The sequence below is a fragment of the Cheilinus undulatus genome, linkage group 2 (genome assembly GCF_018320785.1).
Source record: "Cheilinus undulatus linkage group 2, ASM1832078v1, whole genome shotgun sequence".
NCBI classification, from domain to species: Eukaryota; Metazoa; Chordata; class Actinopteri; order Labriformes; family Labridae; genus Cheilinus; species Cheilinus undulatus.
This window is the reverse complement of record NC_054866.1, coordinates 22,794,754-22,813,765: the sequence shown is the minus strand read 5'-3', so window position 1 is coordinate 22,813,765 and position 19,012 is coordinate 22,794,754. Positions and strand designations below refer to the sequence as shown.

The following is a 19,012-nucleotide window of genomic DNA, read 5'->3' as shown; positions in this document are numbered from 1 at the left end:
AGTTGAGGTTACCACACAGTGAAGTATTACAGGCTACAGACTAAATAAAAATCCACAGATCACACATAAGCACTCAATTTCAGCTGCAGTGAAGAAAATGCTTTGTCAGGTTACTAAAGTGTGTGGCATTTAAGAGGCACTGCTAGCAAGGGGAAAAAGCCATGGACAACAAAATAGATCACAGCTGCTTTGCACAAACAGTGCAGCTCATAGTCAACAAGGTCTCTCTGGCAGCGAAGGTGAGTGATGATGATGGTAGAGGTACAGGTGGTGCACAGATTGTTGGGCAGATTATGATAAAAATTTCCATTTATATCTATTTATTTATGCGAAGTTTTTTTTTTATGAATTTGGGAAAACATGATTCTGCCTAACACATAAGTTATTCCTAGTTTTGTTCCCACAGTGAGGAATACAGGTTGTTTATGTAACGCTGATCTTGGATCAGCATTGATGTCAGCGGATACTTACGTACATAACAGATCTGTGTCAGAACTAACAAGCTGCATTGGAGTCAGAGCTGGTTGGGTAATCTGGCATACCCGGCATTTTCCCAGTGGTCTGACGTACCTAATCACTGGCCCATAGAGGAGGGGCAGCAGCCCGTTGGTTGTTTTCTTTATAATTATGGTTGGCTGGTCTAATCACATTGCATTTACACCTTTCCTGTCCCCTCTGCTCAGAAAGTGGAAGTGAAACATTACAGGGAAAATGATCGGTAGGTTATGTAAATAACTGTAAAATCAACTTTAAAACTTTTAATCAAAAAGTTTCAACAATCAAAGAGACTCTGCAGACTCCATAGCAGACGTGGTCCATTGCTACATGCAGCTGCAAGAGGAGGAGGAGAAGCCAGACAGAGTGGGAGAAGCAGATGTGTGACAGCCAAGAAACTAGAGGTACACTGTGGGCTTGTGACAGGTAGAGCAGTGAATGAGATCTGCAGAGCATCATATAATACACAAGCCTTTTCTGTGGGTACGTTCTATGAAGATTTATGGGGGAAAAAAAACTGTTTGAGATTGAATATGTAGCTCTTCCATGATCGACAGGATGAAGAGATGGTGGATTAAATCCTTTAACCACATGGTGAAAGTGCTCCCTTAGTAAAGGTCCTGAAATCAGACTTGAGCCTTGTCGTTTAGAGGTATCTGCATTTTCACCAATGTTAAGTTTCAGCACTCATAGTAGCAGAAGAAAATATTTACTGTAAGGTTTTTGCTATTGTACTGATACCACAGCTACATACATAGTGAATGTGTACTAGTATTGCAGACATTTGGTTTGGACGGTTAACGGTTTGTGAAAACAAATTTTGAAAAATAGCTGAGCCTAAAGTTCAGTACTATAAGTAAATAGATGTGGCAGAGTACAGATATAAAGTAATGCAAGTATGAGAAAAGCAAGCGTTTCTTAAGTATCTAAATTTGAATTTGTGTTTATTTCCATTATTGCAATAAATCCATACAGTTGCTTTAACAGGGAATCTGTTGTTACTATTTGTTGTACATTTAGCCTATTTGAAAAAACAGAATGACTTCAAGCAGATATATATATTTTTAAATATGATTCACTTTGTATGTACTTCTTTCTGCTAAAGAAGTACATAAAAAGTCCTTCTGTAGAAGGACTACACACTAGCTGTAGAGTGGTAACCACCACCGACTGTATACTGACAATTATGTGGCATGTCACAGCACACTTCATGAATCACAAACAGGATATATTGCTCTAAAATACACATATTTTGACATGCATTTTATTTTGTAAGCTTTTTATTTTATAATTTCAAATAAACAGGTACACTGTAAGACACAGTTAAAGGTTGTTAAAAAAAGGAGTTGTGTTAACTTAAAAATCTAAAATAGCTGTTTCAGCTCTACCTTCCTGAGTAAACAGCACTCGGTCATCCAAAGAGTCTTTTTTGGCATTGTACTCAAATTTGCCAACCATCCTTTATTCTTCAGAGTTTTCCCTTTGGGGATCAGACACTTTTACATCATGGTGAAGTTACTGACTCAGTGAAAGAAGTCCATGGTATACTGAACTTGATGGAAGAGGACTGTCTTGTTTCGTGTGCAAAAACATTGCTTTTGGTTGTTTGATACACAATATACCAACCGTCTCTAATAGTTCTAAATAACACAAAGCTATACTAACGTCAGTTATGAATACATGGGGGAAACCTAGAATTATAAATCCAGGTCTTCATGTTCCTTTAATACCAAATTCATACCAGATCGTGACCCCAAACCAAGTTACAAACCAAACCATGCCCTGCATGAACCATTACAACCCTGGTACCTCAGGCCACAAGGGAGCCAGAGTGAACACACATGGTTAGCTGTATCTAGGGCTTTTTGTTCTCAGCCATGCTGCAGTTTGGGGGAACAATTTGATAGATCTACTTATTAAAGGAGACAAAGGGATAGTAACAAGAGACAAGACATTTTCTTCCCTGTCAATCGCTGATCGAAACATTACTTACATAAACACAGATGTTCTTTTTAAGGCTGTTATCAATTATACTAGGGCTTTCCAATCAATCAGCTCAACGTTTAGAATGGATTGTGAAAATCTGAAGCTATATCTGGTTTATAAGAAAATATTTAAAAAATGTTTTACAACCACTAAATCACGTCTAAATGTAACCTGTGATGTAAAGAAAAGCCTGGTGCCAATTAACCCTTAGAGCTCCAGCGGCACGGATCCATGCTGGAGGCACACCCCTTTGTAAATTGCTTGGTAACTTTTAAACCGTAAGTCATAGGCACTAACTTTTGTTTTCCTGTGAAAGCTCTGTGTTGTGCCTTTCTGTATATGTACTTCATGCATTTGTAGCTCTTACAGAACGTTTTCTAGAGAGCCCAGAACTTGCCTGACTTCCTGGGGTCTCTGAAGACAGGGGTTGTCATATACAACAAGAAGCGACACAGTTTAGAAAAACGTTAATAACTTTTGAACCATATGCCGTAGACACTTACTCTTTTTTTCCTGAAAGCTGGCTACTTTGCAGTTCGTTTGCTACCCTTGATGCCTCCATAGCCCTTAATGAAGCCGTTCTAGCGAGCCCGGAACTTTGGTGACTTTAAATGTTAAATCCACAGCGTTAGATCCGATAATCAGCGTCTTTTTGTCCATTTTTAATCCATTTTCAATCATTTACTTTGGCTTTCTTTGGTGGGCAGCACAATATTTGTTGAGGGCAATGTTTAGATGCAAAGCATCATGGGAGTTGTAGTCGACCAGTTGCTTCTCTACTGCTCAAAGGAACAGCCAAAATTAATCTAACTGCAAAAAAGCGCATGGACTTTCTCTTGCATTTATTTAGATATTTTGAAAACCATTAGTCACAGAATGTTTGTTTTTTCACTGTTTTGTCCCCAAGAGATGGGAGAACAAGTCTATATGAAGAAAATGCTTTGTCACTATTGTTTACTGTGTGTTATCAATGAAAATCTTTGAGTTTCAAATTCTGATTTGTTTTTTTTATTTTGTCTTTAGAGTCTTAGAACATTTTCATAATTCAAGTGACATTACTGTTGTAGATATATTGTTAAAGCCCAGGTTGTCCTGAAAAAAAAAGGTGTATAGAGCTTGACTGTGCACCACAGCGTTGATGTTTTACAAGCTTTTTAAGATAAACGTCCAGGCGAGACATGATGGTGAAAAAACTAGCTGTGAGCTGTAAAGGTTAACATAATTACAGCCTCTTTCTGCATTATTTGTGCAGGAATGAAATCTATAGTCATTATCAGCTGAGCTAGGAACCAGGTCAGAATTAGGGCATGAAAACATATTAATGCATCATCAGCATATGCATTAAAAGGAAAGGTGCAAGATTGAACACAACCCAAGACAACAGACACAATGTCCATCCATCCATCCATCCATCCATCCATCCCCTGGGTCGGTTTGTGGTTGAATCATGCCTATCAAAATCTCAGACCTCACTCTCCCTGCAGTAGTGTGTTGTGCTCCTGCTCCTCAATGAGGATTCTTCTGTGTTTCAAGGAGAGATCAATAAAGCAACTGCCATCATATATAAATAACTACAGATACTATACAGGATGTACATGACAACCTCATATTTGTCAACACTGCAATTATTCCCTGGTTTCTCCTGTATTTTCAAGCCATCTCCTGCCCACCTATGATTTGATATTTCTCTGTGGAGACCCACCTACGCAATACCTGCACGTTTTATCCTGGACCTAAATACTGTTTACTGGATAGACTGATTAAAAGGGTTTTATATAACATGTACCTCCATATGTTGAATTTCTGCTTAAAATTTAAGGTGAATCCCAAAAAAGGAAGACAAACTTCTCTGTCATTTTTGCATGGACATCATTGGACTAAGAATGACGGCACTAATGTGGAAATTCATGTGGGACACGCGGGCCAGACATTTAGGGGGTTTTCACGCCTACAGTTCATATGCTGTGGTCTGAATCATGAAGCAATTTGTCACATTGTTGCATAATTACCTCAAGCTTGGTCTGACTTCACACAGAGACATTTGCTAGCAGACTAAGATGAGTGATGCATGAGGAAAATGATGTCTAATTGGTCAGAATTTCTTGCATGAAAACTCTCGGAAGTAAACAAAGATTAGTTGACTCATGTCTGACTGTGGCAGAGTCAAAACCTTCCTCTAATTTCAAAATAGACAGACAAGTACTGATTGATGTTGGCTCTGGTTATTAGAATTGTATGGTTTGCATTTATCACTGTAGGAAAAGTATACAGTTTAAAAATGAGGAGGTCAGAAGTCAGCGAATTAGCTCCCAGCAACACAAGTATGGTATCGAGGTCCAATTCTCTGCACCCTTTTACCCCCGCAACCCTCTTGTATTTATAAAACTATGCTTTGACACCTAATTTCAATATCATACAGACAACTCCTGTATGGTTTAAGTAGATTTAGGCAGGAAAAGGCGTGTACAGTATCTCAACAGGAACATGTTAAATTTGTTGGATGCACTTGGGTTATAACTGCCACAAGCCTCACGTTTCTGAATGTACTGCACCCAGGAACATCACACACATTGGTACACCGCTCCCTTCATCAAGCCTGAATCAGTGCAGAATGATTCTGGAAAGAAGACTAACTCCCCAGCCTATGGTTGTTCCTGCATCATCATCCACCTGAGCTCTGCAGCTGCTCCACCCTCCTGCAGCCCTGCAGGTGTTTAATATCCCAGCATAGATCTCCACACTGTTCTCTCCAACTCCTCTTGGCAGCAAGCATGCCGCTCTAAATACTGGTGCTATCTCCAGGCCGTTTCTGATGATTTTTGTCTTTCCACAGACAAACTCCTGCATGTTGTCTACATTGCAAAAAATACAATGCAATGTTTGCACAAGTGGATGGAGAGAGGGAAGCCCTCCAGCTCCATCCACCTGAATCATTGCCAGTGCATTTTTTACAGTTTCAACAGTGCTCGCTTGGTCAAAAGTATGACTGAAGATCTTATTTTATTGTGCTTTTTGATAGTATTAATCATTAAAATAAAATATTGTGTCATTTTAAAATGTAGTAACAAAAATATCAAAGCACTTAACATTTTGTCAACCCTAGTCCTTCCTGTTCCTCATCAAATCTCTGAAGTCAGGTCAGCAAACAGTTCCACGCAGTGTGCTAGACATGTGATGGTCGTGTTTTGAAATTGTTGCTGTTGTTACTTTCTGCTAAAACATGATTAATGTTGCACACATATACAAGCATATCATGTCAGAGCCAGCGAGATTCAGCACATTTATCCAGCAAACAGTCTCCATAATCCATTTAAGGCTCACCTCAGTATCCATGAACGCTGAGCTCTGTGAGGCTGCAGGATGACTGAATCAGCCTGTAATCTGCTTAGTGTTGTGTCTGCTTTAGATATCAGGCTAATAACACAGACTTAAACTGATCTGAGCAGAATAATCCAGATAAAGCTTTCCTCTCACAGTAATGATGCTCTCTGTTTAAACGGATGGATTTAAGTCAGTGAACATTTAGCAGTCATCTTCCTAAAAACATGTTGGATTGGTATGGACACTGAGAGACAACCTCAGGTCAGTGGGCCTCGTTCACACTGCTCTGCTCTAAATGTGGGGTTTGTTCTTAAAACCTACATCTGAAAACCCATATGTAAGAATGAATGAATGTTTTTATTTCAGTTATATATATACATGTTAAAAAAAGACAAGAATCAAACAAGAGCATTAATCTTTTGACAGCCCTAATTTCTAACATTAGTAGTATTAGCTGAGTAGAGTTTAAGTTATAATGTCTTAAAGGTCATTTATCCATCTTACCTGACAAGCCAGATATACTGTCTCATATACACCGCGTTTTAGTATCATAAACAATCTGTATTTTGTTTTGCAATGAAAATTAATGGATGATACTGTGTCTAAAGGGTTTTTGGATCTCTGAAGTCAATCTCAGACACCTGTGACAATTTGTTTGCCAAACGAGCCCAATTAAAGGAAACTTACTTAAGACTTAAGAAGGACTTTCTACATTATTAAGCAGGCCACAGGTTTCAAGCAACATGGGAAAGAAAAAGGATCTCTCTGCTGCCGAAAAGTATAATAGAGTTTCTGACTGACCACTTTCTTCCACGGCACAAAAAGAAGAGCAGTGCCTTCCGTAGCAAAATTATCTTTATGCATGACAATGCTCCATCTCATGCTGCAAAGAATACCTCTGTGTCATTGGCTGCTATGAGCATAAAAGGAGAGAAACTCATGGTGTGGCCCCCATCCTCCCCTGACCTCAACCTTATTGAGAACCTTTGGAGCATCCTCAAGCTAAAGATCTATGAGGGTGGGAGGCAGTTCACATCAAAACTGCAGCTCTAGGAGGATATTCTGACATACTGCAAAGAATTCAAGCAGAAACTCACAAGTTCAATGGATGCAAGAATAGTGAAGGTGAAATCAAAGAAGGGCTCCTATGTTAACATGGACCTTGGCCTGTTAAGATGTTTTTGATTGAAATAGCTTTTGATTTCAGTAAATATGACCTCCTAATGCTGCAAATTCAATGAATGAGCATTTTTAGTTCTTCACAGCTTAAAAAATGTCCTGGAACTCTGTTGTGCATAATAATGTGAAACAGTGCATTTTTAATTTTTTTTTATCAAAAAAAAAAAAAAAAAAATAGTCATCATTAGGAGGTCTGTTCAACAAAATCTGAACTATGCTCTAACAGGTAATGAATTGATTTTGCATAGACTATTCAGGAAAATCAGAGAAAAATATCATTTGCATAATAATTTGGAAGGCGGTGTTTCCATTGCCTGGGATATCTTCACATTTATCTTGAAAACCTCCCATTCAAAGCATTTGGACAGGGCAGAACTTTTAAAGTCACTTTTGGAAGAAGGCTGCGCCAGCGTTCTGTTGGTCACAATCATTACAGGCCAATCAGAGCAACAAGACAAAATAAGGTCAAAGACATTTGCAAGTCTTGTAGTAACCTGAGCTCAACAAACAGTCCCTGTTGCAGGTTATGAAAGGTGGAACTTGTTGGTAGATGAAATTCATGCCAGGCCCAGTATTAATGAATAAGTGCAAAAACATCTTCTCCACCAAGTGAAGTTTTCAGTGCGTCTCTGGGCTCATAAAGAAGAAAATAAATTTGGCAAAGTTCTGATAAAACTGATGCAAAAATATTTTTTCCATCATGACAACTTTTCACAGCTGTTGTTTGGTCTTTACTTAATAAAGAAATATGATCCAGTTCTGATAAAACTGCCGCTATACTATAGTTACACCTGAGCATGACTCTACAGTAGTGGCAGCCATTGCTACCCTCTCCCAGTGTAACTAAACTCTGCCTGAAGCTTCCGTATTGTTCTCCTCAAATGATGCCGATTGGTCAGGTATATTCTCAGACCTGGCACAGCTGATTAAGACTGGAGCTTTGAAAGAGGGACTTGCCTGATGACAGACATGGTATCTGGTCAATCACAGGCTTTGCAATGTTAGACTCCATCTGTTATATCTATATTATACAACTGAAAAAAAATTCTCATCCTCAAAAATTGCATTTATTCAAATTTCTCCTTAGATTTCTTAAGTTGTTGTTTTTCTGATATTACATCATGACATTTTATGAACATTCACCTATTAGGCAAGGCACACCTACTGTAAGATCAAGCCAAATTCTCACCATATCCATTAAAGGTGGCTTCTTTAAAAAATATTACAATAACTTAAGTTGTGTATAGTTGAAACAATATTAACAATTGTACAAAATCACATGACACACAGAAACTGGCCTGGGCTAAATATTAGCTATAAATGTGTTATGGTTATAGGCGTTGGGAAACTTTTACCTGAGAATTTTTTACTGTCACTGCTTGATCAAACACCACTTTCTGCATTAATCTGAAATGACTTCTTGAGTTCAGAGCGTTGCCTCGAGATCAAGACTAAAACAAATTCTTAATTTTCACTGTTCCAGGTCTGACTCCTCACAGCAGGGTTTTCATGTGCTTGAGGTCATTTTACCTTTTTACTGAACAACTGCTTCCTCTCCATCATCTTCCTCAGCTGTAACTTTTAAACAAACAGAAAAAACATGCTGGAGCTCCCTCTGCTCCTCACTAAAATTAAAGTGAGAGCCGTTTTGGTCAGAGGGGTAGAGCACATGCTGTGCAATAAGGGAGGGTGTGCAACACAGCATGTAATCATTAATCTTGAGTATCTTGTTTTCATGATCATGGGAAGCCAAAATCAATAGTGAAATTAGAACTTGATTAATTGCTCAGCACTATGTCAGATGGCAAACTGACACAAGAGCTGATTAGATACCAGATATCTTTCTCTCACTGTCATTTCTGTGTCAATTTTCAGTTGTTATAGATCGGATCAGGGTCAGGTTTTCTGTTTGAACCAGGACCCAAACTAAACAGGATTCTTGAATAAGATACGTTTGAAAAACTAGAAGGGACTCTGTTCTGCTGTTACAAAGTGAATATACAGAAACCATACCTATGAGATTCCTTCTTTTAATCTCTAACCTTTTAACTGTCTTTGGCTTTCTGTTTTATTGTTTTTAAAGCAGTTTACATGTTTTCTTAATGGCTTGTTTTTAATGTATTAGCAGTGAAGCACTTTGTCTAAAGATGTGTGCGACATTCACAAATATTGCTGCTGCTAGAAGGTCATTTCTGTCAGACTCTTTCAGGAATAAACCACTCTAAGGATGTTCCCTTGAAAAACTCTTAAAACAATAATAAATTGACTGTATCGTCCTTCATTTAGGCTGCATTAAAACAGTAAAAGCCCGGCAAATGTGGAGGTGTGAGTTTTATTGACAGCTGCTTGGGCCCATCACAGTCTGCAGGTGTTTCAAATCTCTTTTGCTGCACTTTGTCCTCTGGGGCCCCGCCCCCTGACCACATTAGGATTCTCTAATTAAAATTAACCTTCAACATTATGTTTTACAGAGGTGGTCAGTGTGAGTCTGTCCGTGTGTGCCTATACTGTGTGCAGCTCGGGGCTGATTTATGAGGCTTGCCAACACTCAGCTAACAAGGGCCATAAATCGTCCCTCTGCTCTGCTCCTGTTCATCACCTGGGAACAACCACACCAGGTTAACAACCACAAGTGTGTATGTGAGAGCATGTGCATCTGTGTGTGAGTGTGTGTTGGACTAATAATAAGTCAGAGTTGTGCTCTTGGCCACCTTTAGTCCCTCAGGTGTAGGCTTGTTGAGGTGCATGAAGTGCAGAGTGTTTTATTCACAGCTTATTTCACCGTCCGAGAGTAAGCTTCTGCAGCGTCCACAGTCAGAGTGATGCAACAGGCTGAAAGTGAGAAGAAGCTGCTGCAGACGAGCTCAAATGAAATTTCTGACCTGTATATGTAGCACATGTTCTGAAAACCTGAACTCTTTCTTTTCTAACTTTTCAGGCTGTGACATGAGTCCTTCGGGTAAAACATTAATCTAACCTAGGCTGATGTAAGAGTTAGAACTAACGTAAAACAGAAAATTACAAAGAAATCATCCTTACAGCAGCCAAATGTAACTCTGCACTACAGGTCAACTGGAAAAACTCCTCACCATTTCACAGGGCTGTCAGTCTTAGCACATTCATTGCAATTCAATTAAGGTTCTTAATCAATGCATTTATTTTTCAAGTTTAATAAATCACTTTCTATTTTGTCCTTCTATGCACACAGTAGTAGAGCTACCGTTGCAAGGCAACATTTTGATATTCTTCATTTTCTTGCTCTCACAGTGATGTAAACTAAGGACACACTGATCCTTTAAATGTCTCATTTTACCTTTTTTCATGCACTTTCTATCCATAGAAAGTTCTTTTCTCTCCTATTTCAGCTAATGCTTTACCTTCTGATCTACCACAGGCTAATTTTGTTTCAGAATAACAGCAGGCTCTAATCCAAACTGGGTTGAAAGTACCATTAGCTCAAGACAGCAAAATTTGTAATGCTGTGATTAGCCAGCATGACGGTTAACTTCAGATCCCTTTTTTGTCTGCACCAGACTTACAAGTCTGTTAAACAAGTTATTAACATTATTTTGATTATTTCACGCCCACAATCCAGATCAAACACTCAATCTTAACCGTAAAGCAGCTGCCCGCCACTAGTCACTGTTGCTGTTCTGAATGACTACTGTCTTGCTGCCACAATGCTCTTCAACTCGATATGAACAACTGCTAACACTATAGCACTGATAGCATTTCTCTGGAACAGGGCAGTTTAGCACTATTTTGATCTGGAAACTGGGGCTAAAGTTGCCCAGAGGCCCCATCAGGCTACACTCACATACAGTATAACCGAAGCTTTGAGAGATAATATTCAGCTCAGGAATGGGGATGTTAAGTTGCAAAAGAGGCCCAGGGCCTGTGGTGTTAGCACTGCTAACATCAGCCACACTCTGCTAACCAACTTTACACTGTTACAGTGTGATGTTGTATAACCCTAGCATTGTTAGGTTGGTTTCTAGAAGGTATTTATTTGACGTTAGACTCGCCGGTTAAACACATATTTTTCATTTAAAAAATGCTAAATGGACTTGAGCTTGTATAGTGCTTTTCTAGTCATCTGACTTTTCATAGCACTTTTATACTGCAGGTCACACCTACCTATTTACACCCTTTCAGTCCTTTCACCCTGCATTCACACACTGATAGCAGAAGTTGCTATGGAGTTCCATATTAGCTAATCCTATATGCATCCATCTATTCCCATTTACATGCAACTGACAAAGCAGTGGGAGCATCTTAGGATTAAGTGTCTTACCCAAGGACACATCAGACATGTGACTGCAGGAGCTGGGGACTTAACCACAACCTTCTGATTGCAGGACAACCAACTCTACCTACTGAGCCACAGTTTCCATAACCAGATGAAAAATTATACGCTTGGGAACATCACTAGTACAAATCACAAGTAAAAGCATATCAACAGTTGTTAAGGAGATCTCTTAGCCTAGCTGGTCTACTTACACAGAAAAAGCAACTAAACTGGAAATTCTGAAAACTGCAAATGCTGTCACATTACCAGGCATCAGAAATGTATTTCGGAGATTAAGCACAGCTATCTTCTTTTCACCCTCCAGACCATTGGTAAGATAGTTAAAACACTCCTTCAGCTAGTAAAGATGTTAGTTCCTGCTGCGCTGGGCTAAAGTGACAGAGAGCCACTCCAGCAATAAGCCAGTACCATGACATGGCAGTTCACTGTAGTCAGAGCACAGCTGCTTATCTCGGTGTCAGAGCAGAAATCATCATTCTGTTATGTTACATTTAATAATCAGTCCACATCAGTGACACTGAAGGTTGGGCAAATTTGCTCCATAGTGAAGAATTTTTTTTTTTATATTGGTCTAAAAATTGGTCTAAAAATTTTAAAATTCAGCCACAGAAATCTGTTGAGAAACAATGCTCTGATTTTGCTTTACAGGGACAGGTGTGGGTGGTTGAAACTAAAGGCTGAATGGGTCTGATTTGGGATCATTGTGATAGGTAAGCAAAAGAAACACAGCGTGTGTTTGACACTTCTTCTTTGTCAAAGATGTGTGTGCAAATAAATAATTACAATTACAGGACTGACACACAATCATTTTCAGCAGTCATTAAAAATGACAAACGGAAACATATTGTCCAGCTGATTTTTAGGATTTTAAGGTTTCTGTAGACTGTATAAACATACATCATCTCTACTGTGAAGATGAGGTTAGCTGATGTGTAAACAGCAGGAAATACATTAATACATTAAACAGGTGAGTTGGAGCAGGTGATGATGTTTATTTCATGCTGCTGGTGCATGCGATTGGTGTAATATCCATCCGTATAATAAATGTGCTTCATTATCTTTATTATGAGACAGCATGTTCTCCATTTCCTTTGATGAAACTATGCATATGTAAGGCACTGTCTTAATATAAGGGCAAATGTAGCTTTCTCTTATCCTCATATGGAGGTCTATGCTGACTTGAGCTACTATGTGTCGTTCTGTCATGTCCTCCCTCTGCAGACAAACCCAACCCGTTTGATGGTCTCCTGCTGTGAGGTCCATGTGTGAACAACAAGGAGGATTTCAGGGGACGTCTGCCTGAATTTGTCAAGAATTTTTTAGGGAGTTTATGTGGAAAACAGAGAGAGAGAAAACTCTCTGAAGTATGAAGCTGAATCAGATTTATATTTGAGTAAACAGAGATCAAACCAGTGTGTCCTCTTCATGTGGACACTGTGGAGGAATGATAACCAGCTCTACAGGTGGATGTAAGGCTCTGTGGATGTTGTTTAAAGCAGTGATGAGCTGTGTATGCTGTCTGAAAGCAGTGAAAGATTAAACTAAAAAACACATGCACCTGGAGATCAGACGAAACACATCTGCAGAGCAGCAGGAGTTTACTTGAACTGATTAACTTTGTGCAGCATGCACAAATACTGGGCTGTAGAGCTCGTGTTAAGAAGTTACACAGTTAATGATTCCATCTGTTTTGCTTTGAGTGGAGGAGGACAACTGACCTGCAGAGCAGCAGTTTATATTTTTTTTCTGAATGCTTCATGCAGCACCCATAGTTGATCTATGGGGCTTTTCCACTATGACTTTTGGCCGTGCCGATCCACACCAAGCAAAGCTGATTTATATTTTCATCACCAGTTTGGCCATACCAGTCTACGCCAAGCCCTGCCCAGAATGCTCCTGCTCTGAAACAGGGCCTAAGCATGCCTGCCCTGCCTCCAAGTGCTGAGGCTTGACATCACAGAAGTTCATCATCATTTGGGGACACCTTGCAGACATGTTTAGGTAGCAACCGCTGCAATGACCTTTGAAATACCAGATTGCAAATAGGAGAAGAAGAAACCTAGAAGAAGAAACAACAGGTGCTTCTCATTCTTCTGCTGGAACAAAACAATGCTTTCTGAAGCACTGCTATTTAACTTCATCGACTCAAAACACAGCATCATCAGCTTTAGACGCACCCTCAAACAGGAGGCTCGTTTGCTGTGGAAAAACAAATCCCCTGCCAAGGTGGGCTGCCGTGCCGAGTCAAACCAAGTAGAGAAAGCTGCATAATGTAACAGAAAAGTCCCAGATATTGTTATTTTTTCTATCTGAGGACAGCTGAAGGTACCTCAATTTGGTTTAATTTGATCCACAATTCTCATGGGCTTTGAGTTTGCCTTCCCCCTTCCAATAACCAATGCATGTTTGTGCACCAGTGGTTTGATTTGCATGACTCAACTTGATAAACTTTATGGGCCCTATTTGGCGTCATACGGCAAATACAGTGGACTATTGACAACAACAACAACAGCAGATTTGAAAGTATAAAAACTAGTCCATGGATCTTTATGGATGTAATCATGTTTTTGGACTAAAGATTTGATGGGATTTAGGTTGTGGGGACTGTTTTTGATGGATTATTATGGTCAGGAGAGTACAGGAGAGCTTCTAATGGTAAGCTGTATCACTTTTATTATCAGTTTATTTGTAGTCTGACAAATACATTAATTCTGGCTTCAGCTGGAATGGTAAACATGCTCAGGACCCTGAGAATCAGAGCTTTCTGGTGATGTCTAACTTGGTATACTTATGAACAGTCATTTTGTGAATAAATATTAGTTTAAAAAAAGCTGCCAGCCTGCTGGTGGACCCTCTGATTTTAAGGGGTTGACTTAATTGTTTTGCATCGCTGTCCATGAAAGCATGATTAGATATAAGATAATCAGCCCCCTCTTGTCACTTATCTGTTCATTTGAAATCATAGATAACTCATCTTGTGCAGACTGGGATGAAAAAATAATGAGTGTCTAAAAGCCCCCATCTCTCCAAACACTATAAGCAGTCTGTTGTCAGGCAGGCACAAAATTGTGTCTCACACGACCCACATTTTTCATTCTGAGTTTCAGCTTTTACCCCCAGGAAGAAGATTTAGGGTCCCTCAGACCAGGCTGAACCAAAGTAAACATTCATTTGTCCATTTCAGAGTAAAGATAATGTGAGTTTTCCAAGGGGTCGTCAGTATGTCATTATGTGACTGCTGCCAGACAGTGTTTATGTAAATGTGGAAAATTGTTGCTGCTGTTACAGGATGGACCGTTATGTGTTTTGTATGATCTCTATTTATATATTTTTTTGTCTACAGGACAAAGTCCAGGACAAATTCACCTACAGGGAAATTAAAGGTCTCATCTCATCTCATTTTATCGCAACTTTACAATGCAAAAGTCTAATTTAATCCTAATATTAAGTGGGAGTGAAGTTTTATTGTGAGAAGAAAAACAATTTCATCCTTCACCTAGTTCTTTGACTCAGACAAAACAAGGCTTGTCCAATACAAATATTCCCAGGACAGATCTGATATGCCCTTGAGTTTTTTAACACATTTTCAAATCACATTGATTCACGCTTATTTACTTTAATTCTACTTTGACAACAGTAAAACCCAATAAACACAATAAATCAGGCTTTATGAGAGAAATATGTTGTGCAAGCCTTCAGATTAGTCAAAGTTTCTGTCAGATAAGACTTGGGAAGGATTCTTTCTATCAAACACACACTATTTCAATCTAAACCTGTTCATTTGTTGAAGAAAAAGCTGAACAAATCATGTTTATCACTGGAAAGACTAAGAAAATCTGCAACACAAAAAAAAAGCTCAGCTTAAGCTCAGTTAAACAGTGGCTAAATGCTGCTTAACATAAACACAGAGCTGTGTGGATCACATGATCTGATATCATACATATCTTCTAGACTACTGATCAACCATAAATAACTTAAATAGACCTGAACTCTGAATTAAAAAAACTCCTTATGTGTCAACCAAAGCCTGTTAAACAGTACAAACTCTGCCAACAAGGCCGGCCAGCTGTCCAGATCATCTAATTATGGGATCATAGTCTGCTGATTCGTCTTCTGTCTTCTTTCATTTCAAACACTTTAATCCCAGGATTAAGGAAACAAGATCAACAACACAAACATAAGACAATTAAAGGACACTGACCTGTCTCTTCATCAATGGCGAAGCGTCCCAGTCCGTTCCCATCCCTGATCGAGTACTGGATTTCTCCGTCTCTGCCGGTGTCATCATCATTTGCAGTGACCTGCAAGAGAGTCGTTCCAATCCGAGCATTTTCTTTGATTAATCCTGTCAGAGCGAACTGGGAGAAGTAAGGAGCGTAGAGGTTTTCATTCACATCTACAACTTCGATCTCCACAAAGGTGACAGATAGCAGAGAAACTGGTCTTCCTTTGTCTTTGGCCTTCACTGTCAGGTTGTAGAACTGCTGGGTCTCATAGTCCAGCTCCTTTGTGAGTCGAATAGCCCCGCTGGTCCGGTCTACCTCAAACCAGCCATTATAGTCATTGGCTAGAGAGTACCGGACCTGACCCCCCAGACCTAGGTCTGGATCCTGGGTTTCTAACCAGGCCACAACAGTCCCTACAGGGAGATCTTCAAGAGCTCTAGCTCTGTAGACGCTGGGGATGAACAGTGGGGGGCAGTCATTCACATCCTCCAGGACGATTTTCAAAGTGGTCACAGAAAACCTCTGTCCCCCTTTTTCTGCCTTATCTCTTGCCTCAATTTTTAAGTTGAAAACTGAAACAAACTCTCTGTCCAGTTGTCCAGCCACATACACAATCCCATTGGACGAGTTGATCCCAAACTGGGAGGTGCTGGTGAGGATAGAGTACACAACCTCACCGTTAGGCCCCAGGTCTTTGTCAGTGGCCTCCACCTGGATGACGTCTGTACCTATGGCAGTGTTTTCAGGTATGATGATCTTATAGCCTCCTTCCTGCAGAAACTGGGGCGTGTTATCATTAGCATCCTCGATGTAAATGGTAAGAAGACGCCAGGCAGACCTCTGAGGCAGGCCGAGGTCATAGATGGTCAGATTGAGGAGATATCGATCCCTCTTTTCTCTGTCCATGGGCAGGAACACAGTGATAAGGCCAGAGTCCATGTTGATGGTGAAACAGCTGTCAGTGTTTCCATCTGAGATGGCGTACAGGATCTGACCATTAAAACCTGTGTCACCATCATAGGCGTTCACTTTGAAAACACTTGAGCCCACCTTCAGGTCCTCCCTCACAGCGATGTCTGTGGGGAAAGCTTTGTCGAACTGAGGCGTCTGTCGATTGACAGAGAAAAGGTCAATAAATCCTTCCTCTATTTTGGGCTTGATGCTAGCTTTGGATTTCTTTAGCAACTTTTCAGCTAATTTTTGTGCAACCCTTGTCTCTTTACAGTTAAAACTTTTTGGAGGAGCTTTCCCGTGAACTACTGAGATGTTAACAAACATGGGGTCAGAGAAGTTCTCGCCATCTGTGGCAGTTATTTTCAGACTAAAGACACCATTCTTTGGGCTTGCTGTGGAAAGGGGACGCTGCAGTGAGAGGACCCCTGAATCTGGATTCAGGTCAAAGTACCCCCACTCATTCCCAGAAACAATCTTATATTTGACTAACTCTAGCTCATCTATGTCTATGGCAGACATCGTGGTAATCACTTCATCCACTGGGAAATCTCTCGGGATGACTCCCTGACATCCCACCCTCTCAAACAGAGGCTGGTTGTCATTTATGTTCTCCAGGTGGATGGTGACATTGACTTCACTCTCTCTCCTGTAAGGTGAGCCCCAGTCCGAGGCCCGGACCACAAACATGAAGCTCTCGGAGGACGATTCAAAGTCCAGCTCTTTAGTGGTGCTGATCACACCAGAAAACTGATTGATCTTAAAAGGTATCGGCTGCAGGCTGGAGATGCTGTAGGTGATGTATCCATTTTCACCTTTATCCTTGTCCACTGCAGACACTGTTAATACATTAGTCCCAACTGGGACACTTTCATTGACCAAAGCCTCATAGGACAGCTGATCAAACGTGGGCGTGTTATCATTAGCATCATCAATAGATACCCGCACTTTAACTTTGAGCTCACTATCTATTTCTAACACCTCCAGGTTAAAGACATCGCGGCTAACCTGGGTGAACCAGCGTGTGGTGGAGATCACACCTGTTAGTGTGTTCATTTGAAAGAAGGCAGAGTCAGCAGAAGGAGTCAGGATATATTCTGCATCATCAGGCTCTGGTTTGAGTTTAACAGCTGCTACAATCGTGCCTGGTGGTGAGATTTCATTCAGACTAACATCGTATACCTCCTTCTCAAACCTAACCTCAGCTGTCTGCCTTTTGTTCACCTGGATGTGGACCACCTTCACAGAGGAGAACTTCTGAGGGGTCCCCCTGTCTTTGGCCTGCAGTGTCAGGTTACAGCCGTGAGGGAAAGTCTCCCAGTTTACTGTTTCAGAGGCCTTTATGGCGAACTCTCCTTCATCAGATCTCTCTATGAAAAACTGCTCTGATGGGTCTCCCCCTACAATAACCACTGAATCGATTTCTCCGTTCAAGCCTTCATCCAGGTCCTCCACTGTGACCATGGCATACACAGGGTTTTTATCCAGCCACGACGGACTGTGAGTCACCACATTCATGACAGGAGCGTGCTCGTTAACCCGCTCCACATGCACAAAAAGCTTAGCTGTGCTGCTGACCCCATTATTCCCATAGAGCTTCATGCCACGGTCCACTGCTAAGATCTCCAAGTCATAGCGGTTCTGTTCGTCTATATTGAGCTTCCCGCTGAGAGAAACCACACCACTAGTCGGGTGAACTGCAAACAGCTCCATCTTCTCCTTAAAGAAATAGTAAAACTCCCCGTTAGAGCCGATGTCAGCATCTGTGGCAGTAACTTGTGCTATGCTAGTCCTGAGGGGCGTGCTCTCGGCAATGGTGACAGAGTAGGTGGTTGGGGAGAACAGGGGTCGAAGGTCATTCATATCCAGAACCTGGATGCTGACTTTAGTCCAGGTCTCAAGGAGGGCCTCTCCCTTCACAGAGGCCTTCACTGTCAGAACATAGTTATCCTGAATCTCTCGGTTTAGGATGGCAGCATTTCCACCTTTAGTCCTTATGCGTAGGAAGCAGAAGTCTCCCAGGACGTACTCCTCTGCTTTGAAGAAGCCTTCATCGTCTCCTGACGTGATCCTGTAGCGGATCTCCCAGGAGCGCTGAGACAGGTGGATGCCCATTTTAACTTTACTGTTGGCGTAGGTGCGTGCTGCTGAGTTCTCATAAACTGTGGCGTGGTAAACCGCCTGAGTGAAGCTGAAGTGATGGCCATCCTGAGGGGCCCCTGGGATGTTCTGACCCCTGCAGGGAGGAGGCTGGAAGAGCAGTAACGGCAGCAGCAGGGCCAGGCCGAGGAGAGGGGCTCGCATGCCTGCCCACCAGCCCATATTCACATCCATCCCATCATCACTCCATCCTGAAAGAGACACACAGACAGACAGAGGGGTAAGCACCAAGCAGGAAGGGGTTTACAGCGTTTACAGCTCTCTAATTATCCTTCTGACTGCAGACATTGATTGGAAGTGAAGAGAGGAGGGGCCATGCTCTGTTACTGGGCAACCATAATGAAGGCTGACATCATCCCTGTGTGCTCTCCGGACACTGGCAGCC

General features: G+C 41.0%; 1 protein-coding gene across 2 annotated transcripts in view; it reads right to left on the bottom strand.

The window, feature by feature from the left end:
* fat3a (FAT atypical cadherin 3a) overlaps positions 1–18,801 on the bottom strand; it is a 173,228-nt gene extending 154,427 nt beyond the window's left edge. For both annotated transcript variants that reach the window (XM_041812243.1, XM_041812250.1), the window contains exon 1: positions 15,492–18,801. In XM_041812243.1, the coding sequence (XP_041668177.1) occupies positions 15,492–18,801 (3,310 nt within the window). The remainder of the gene's footprint in view (positions 1–15,491) is intronic.
* Between the last annotated feature and the right edge of the window lie 211 nt (positions 18,802–19,012).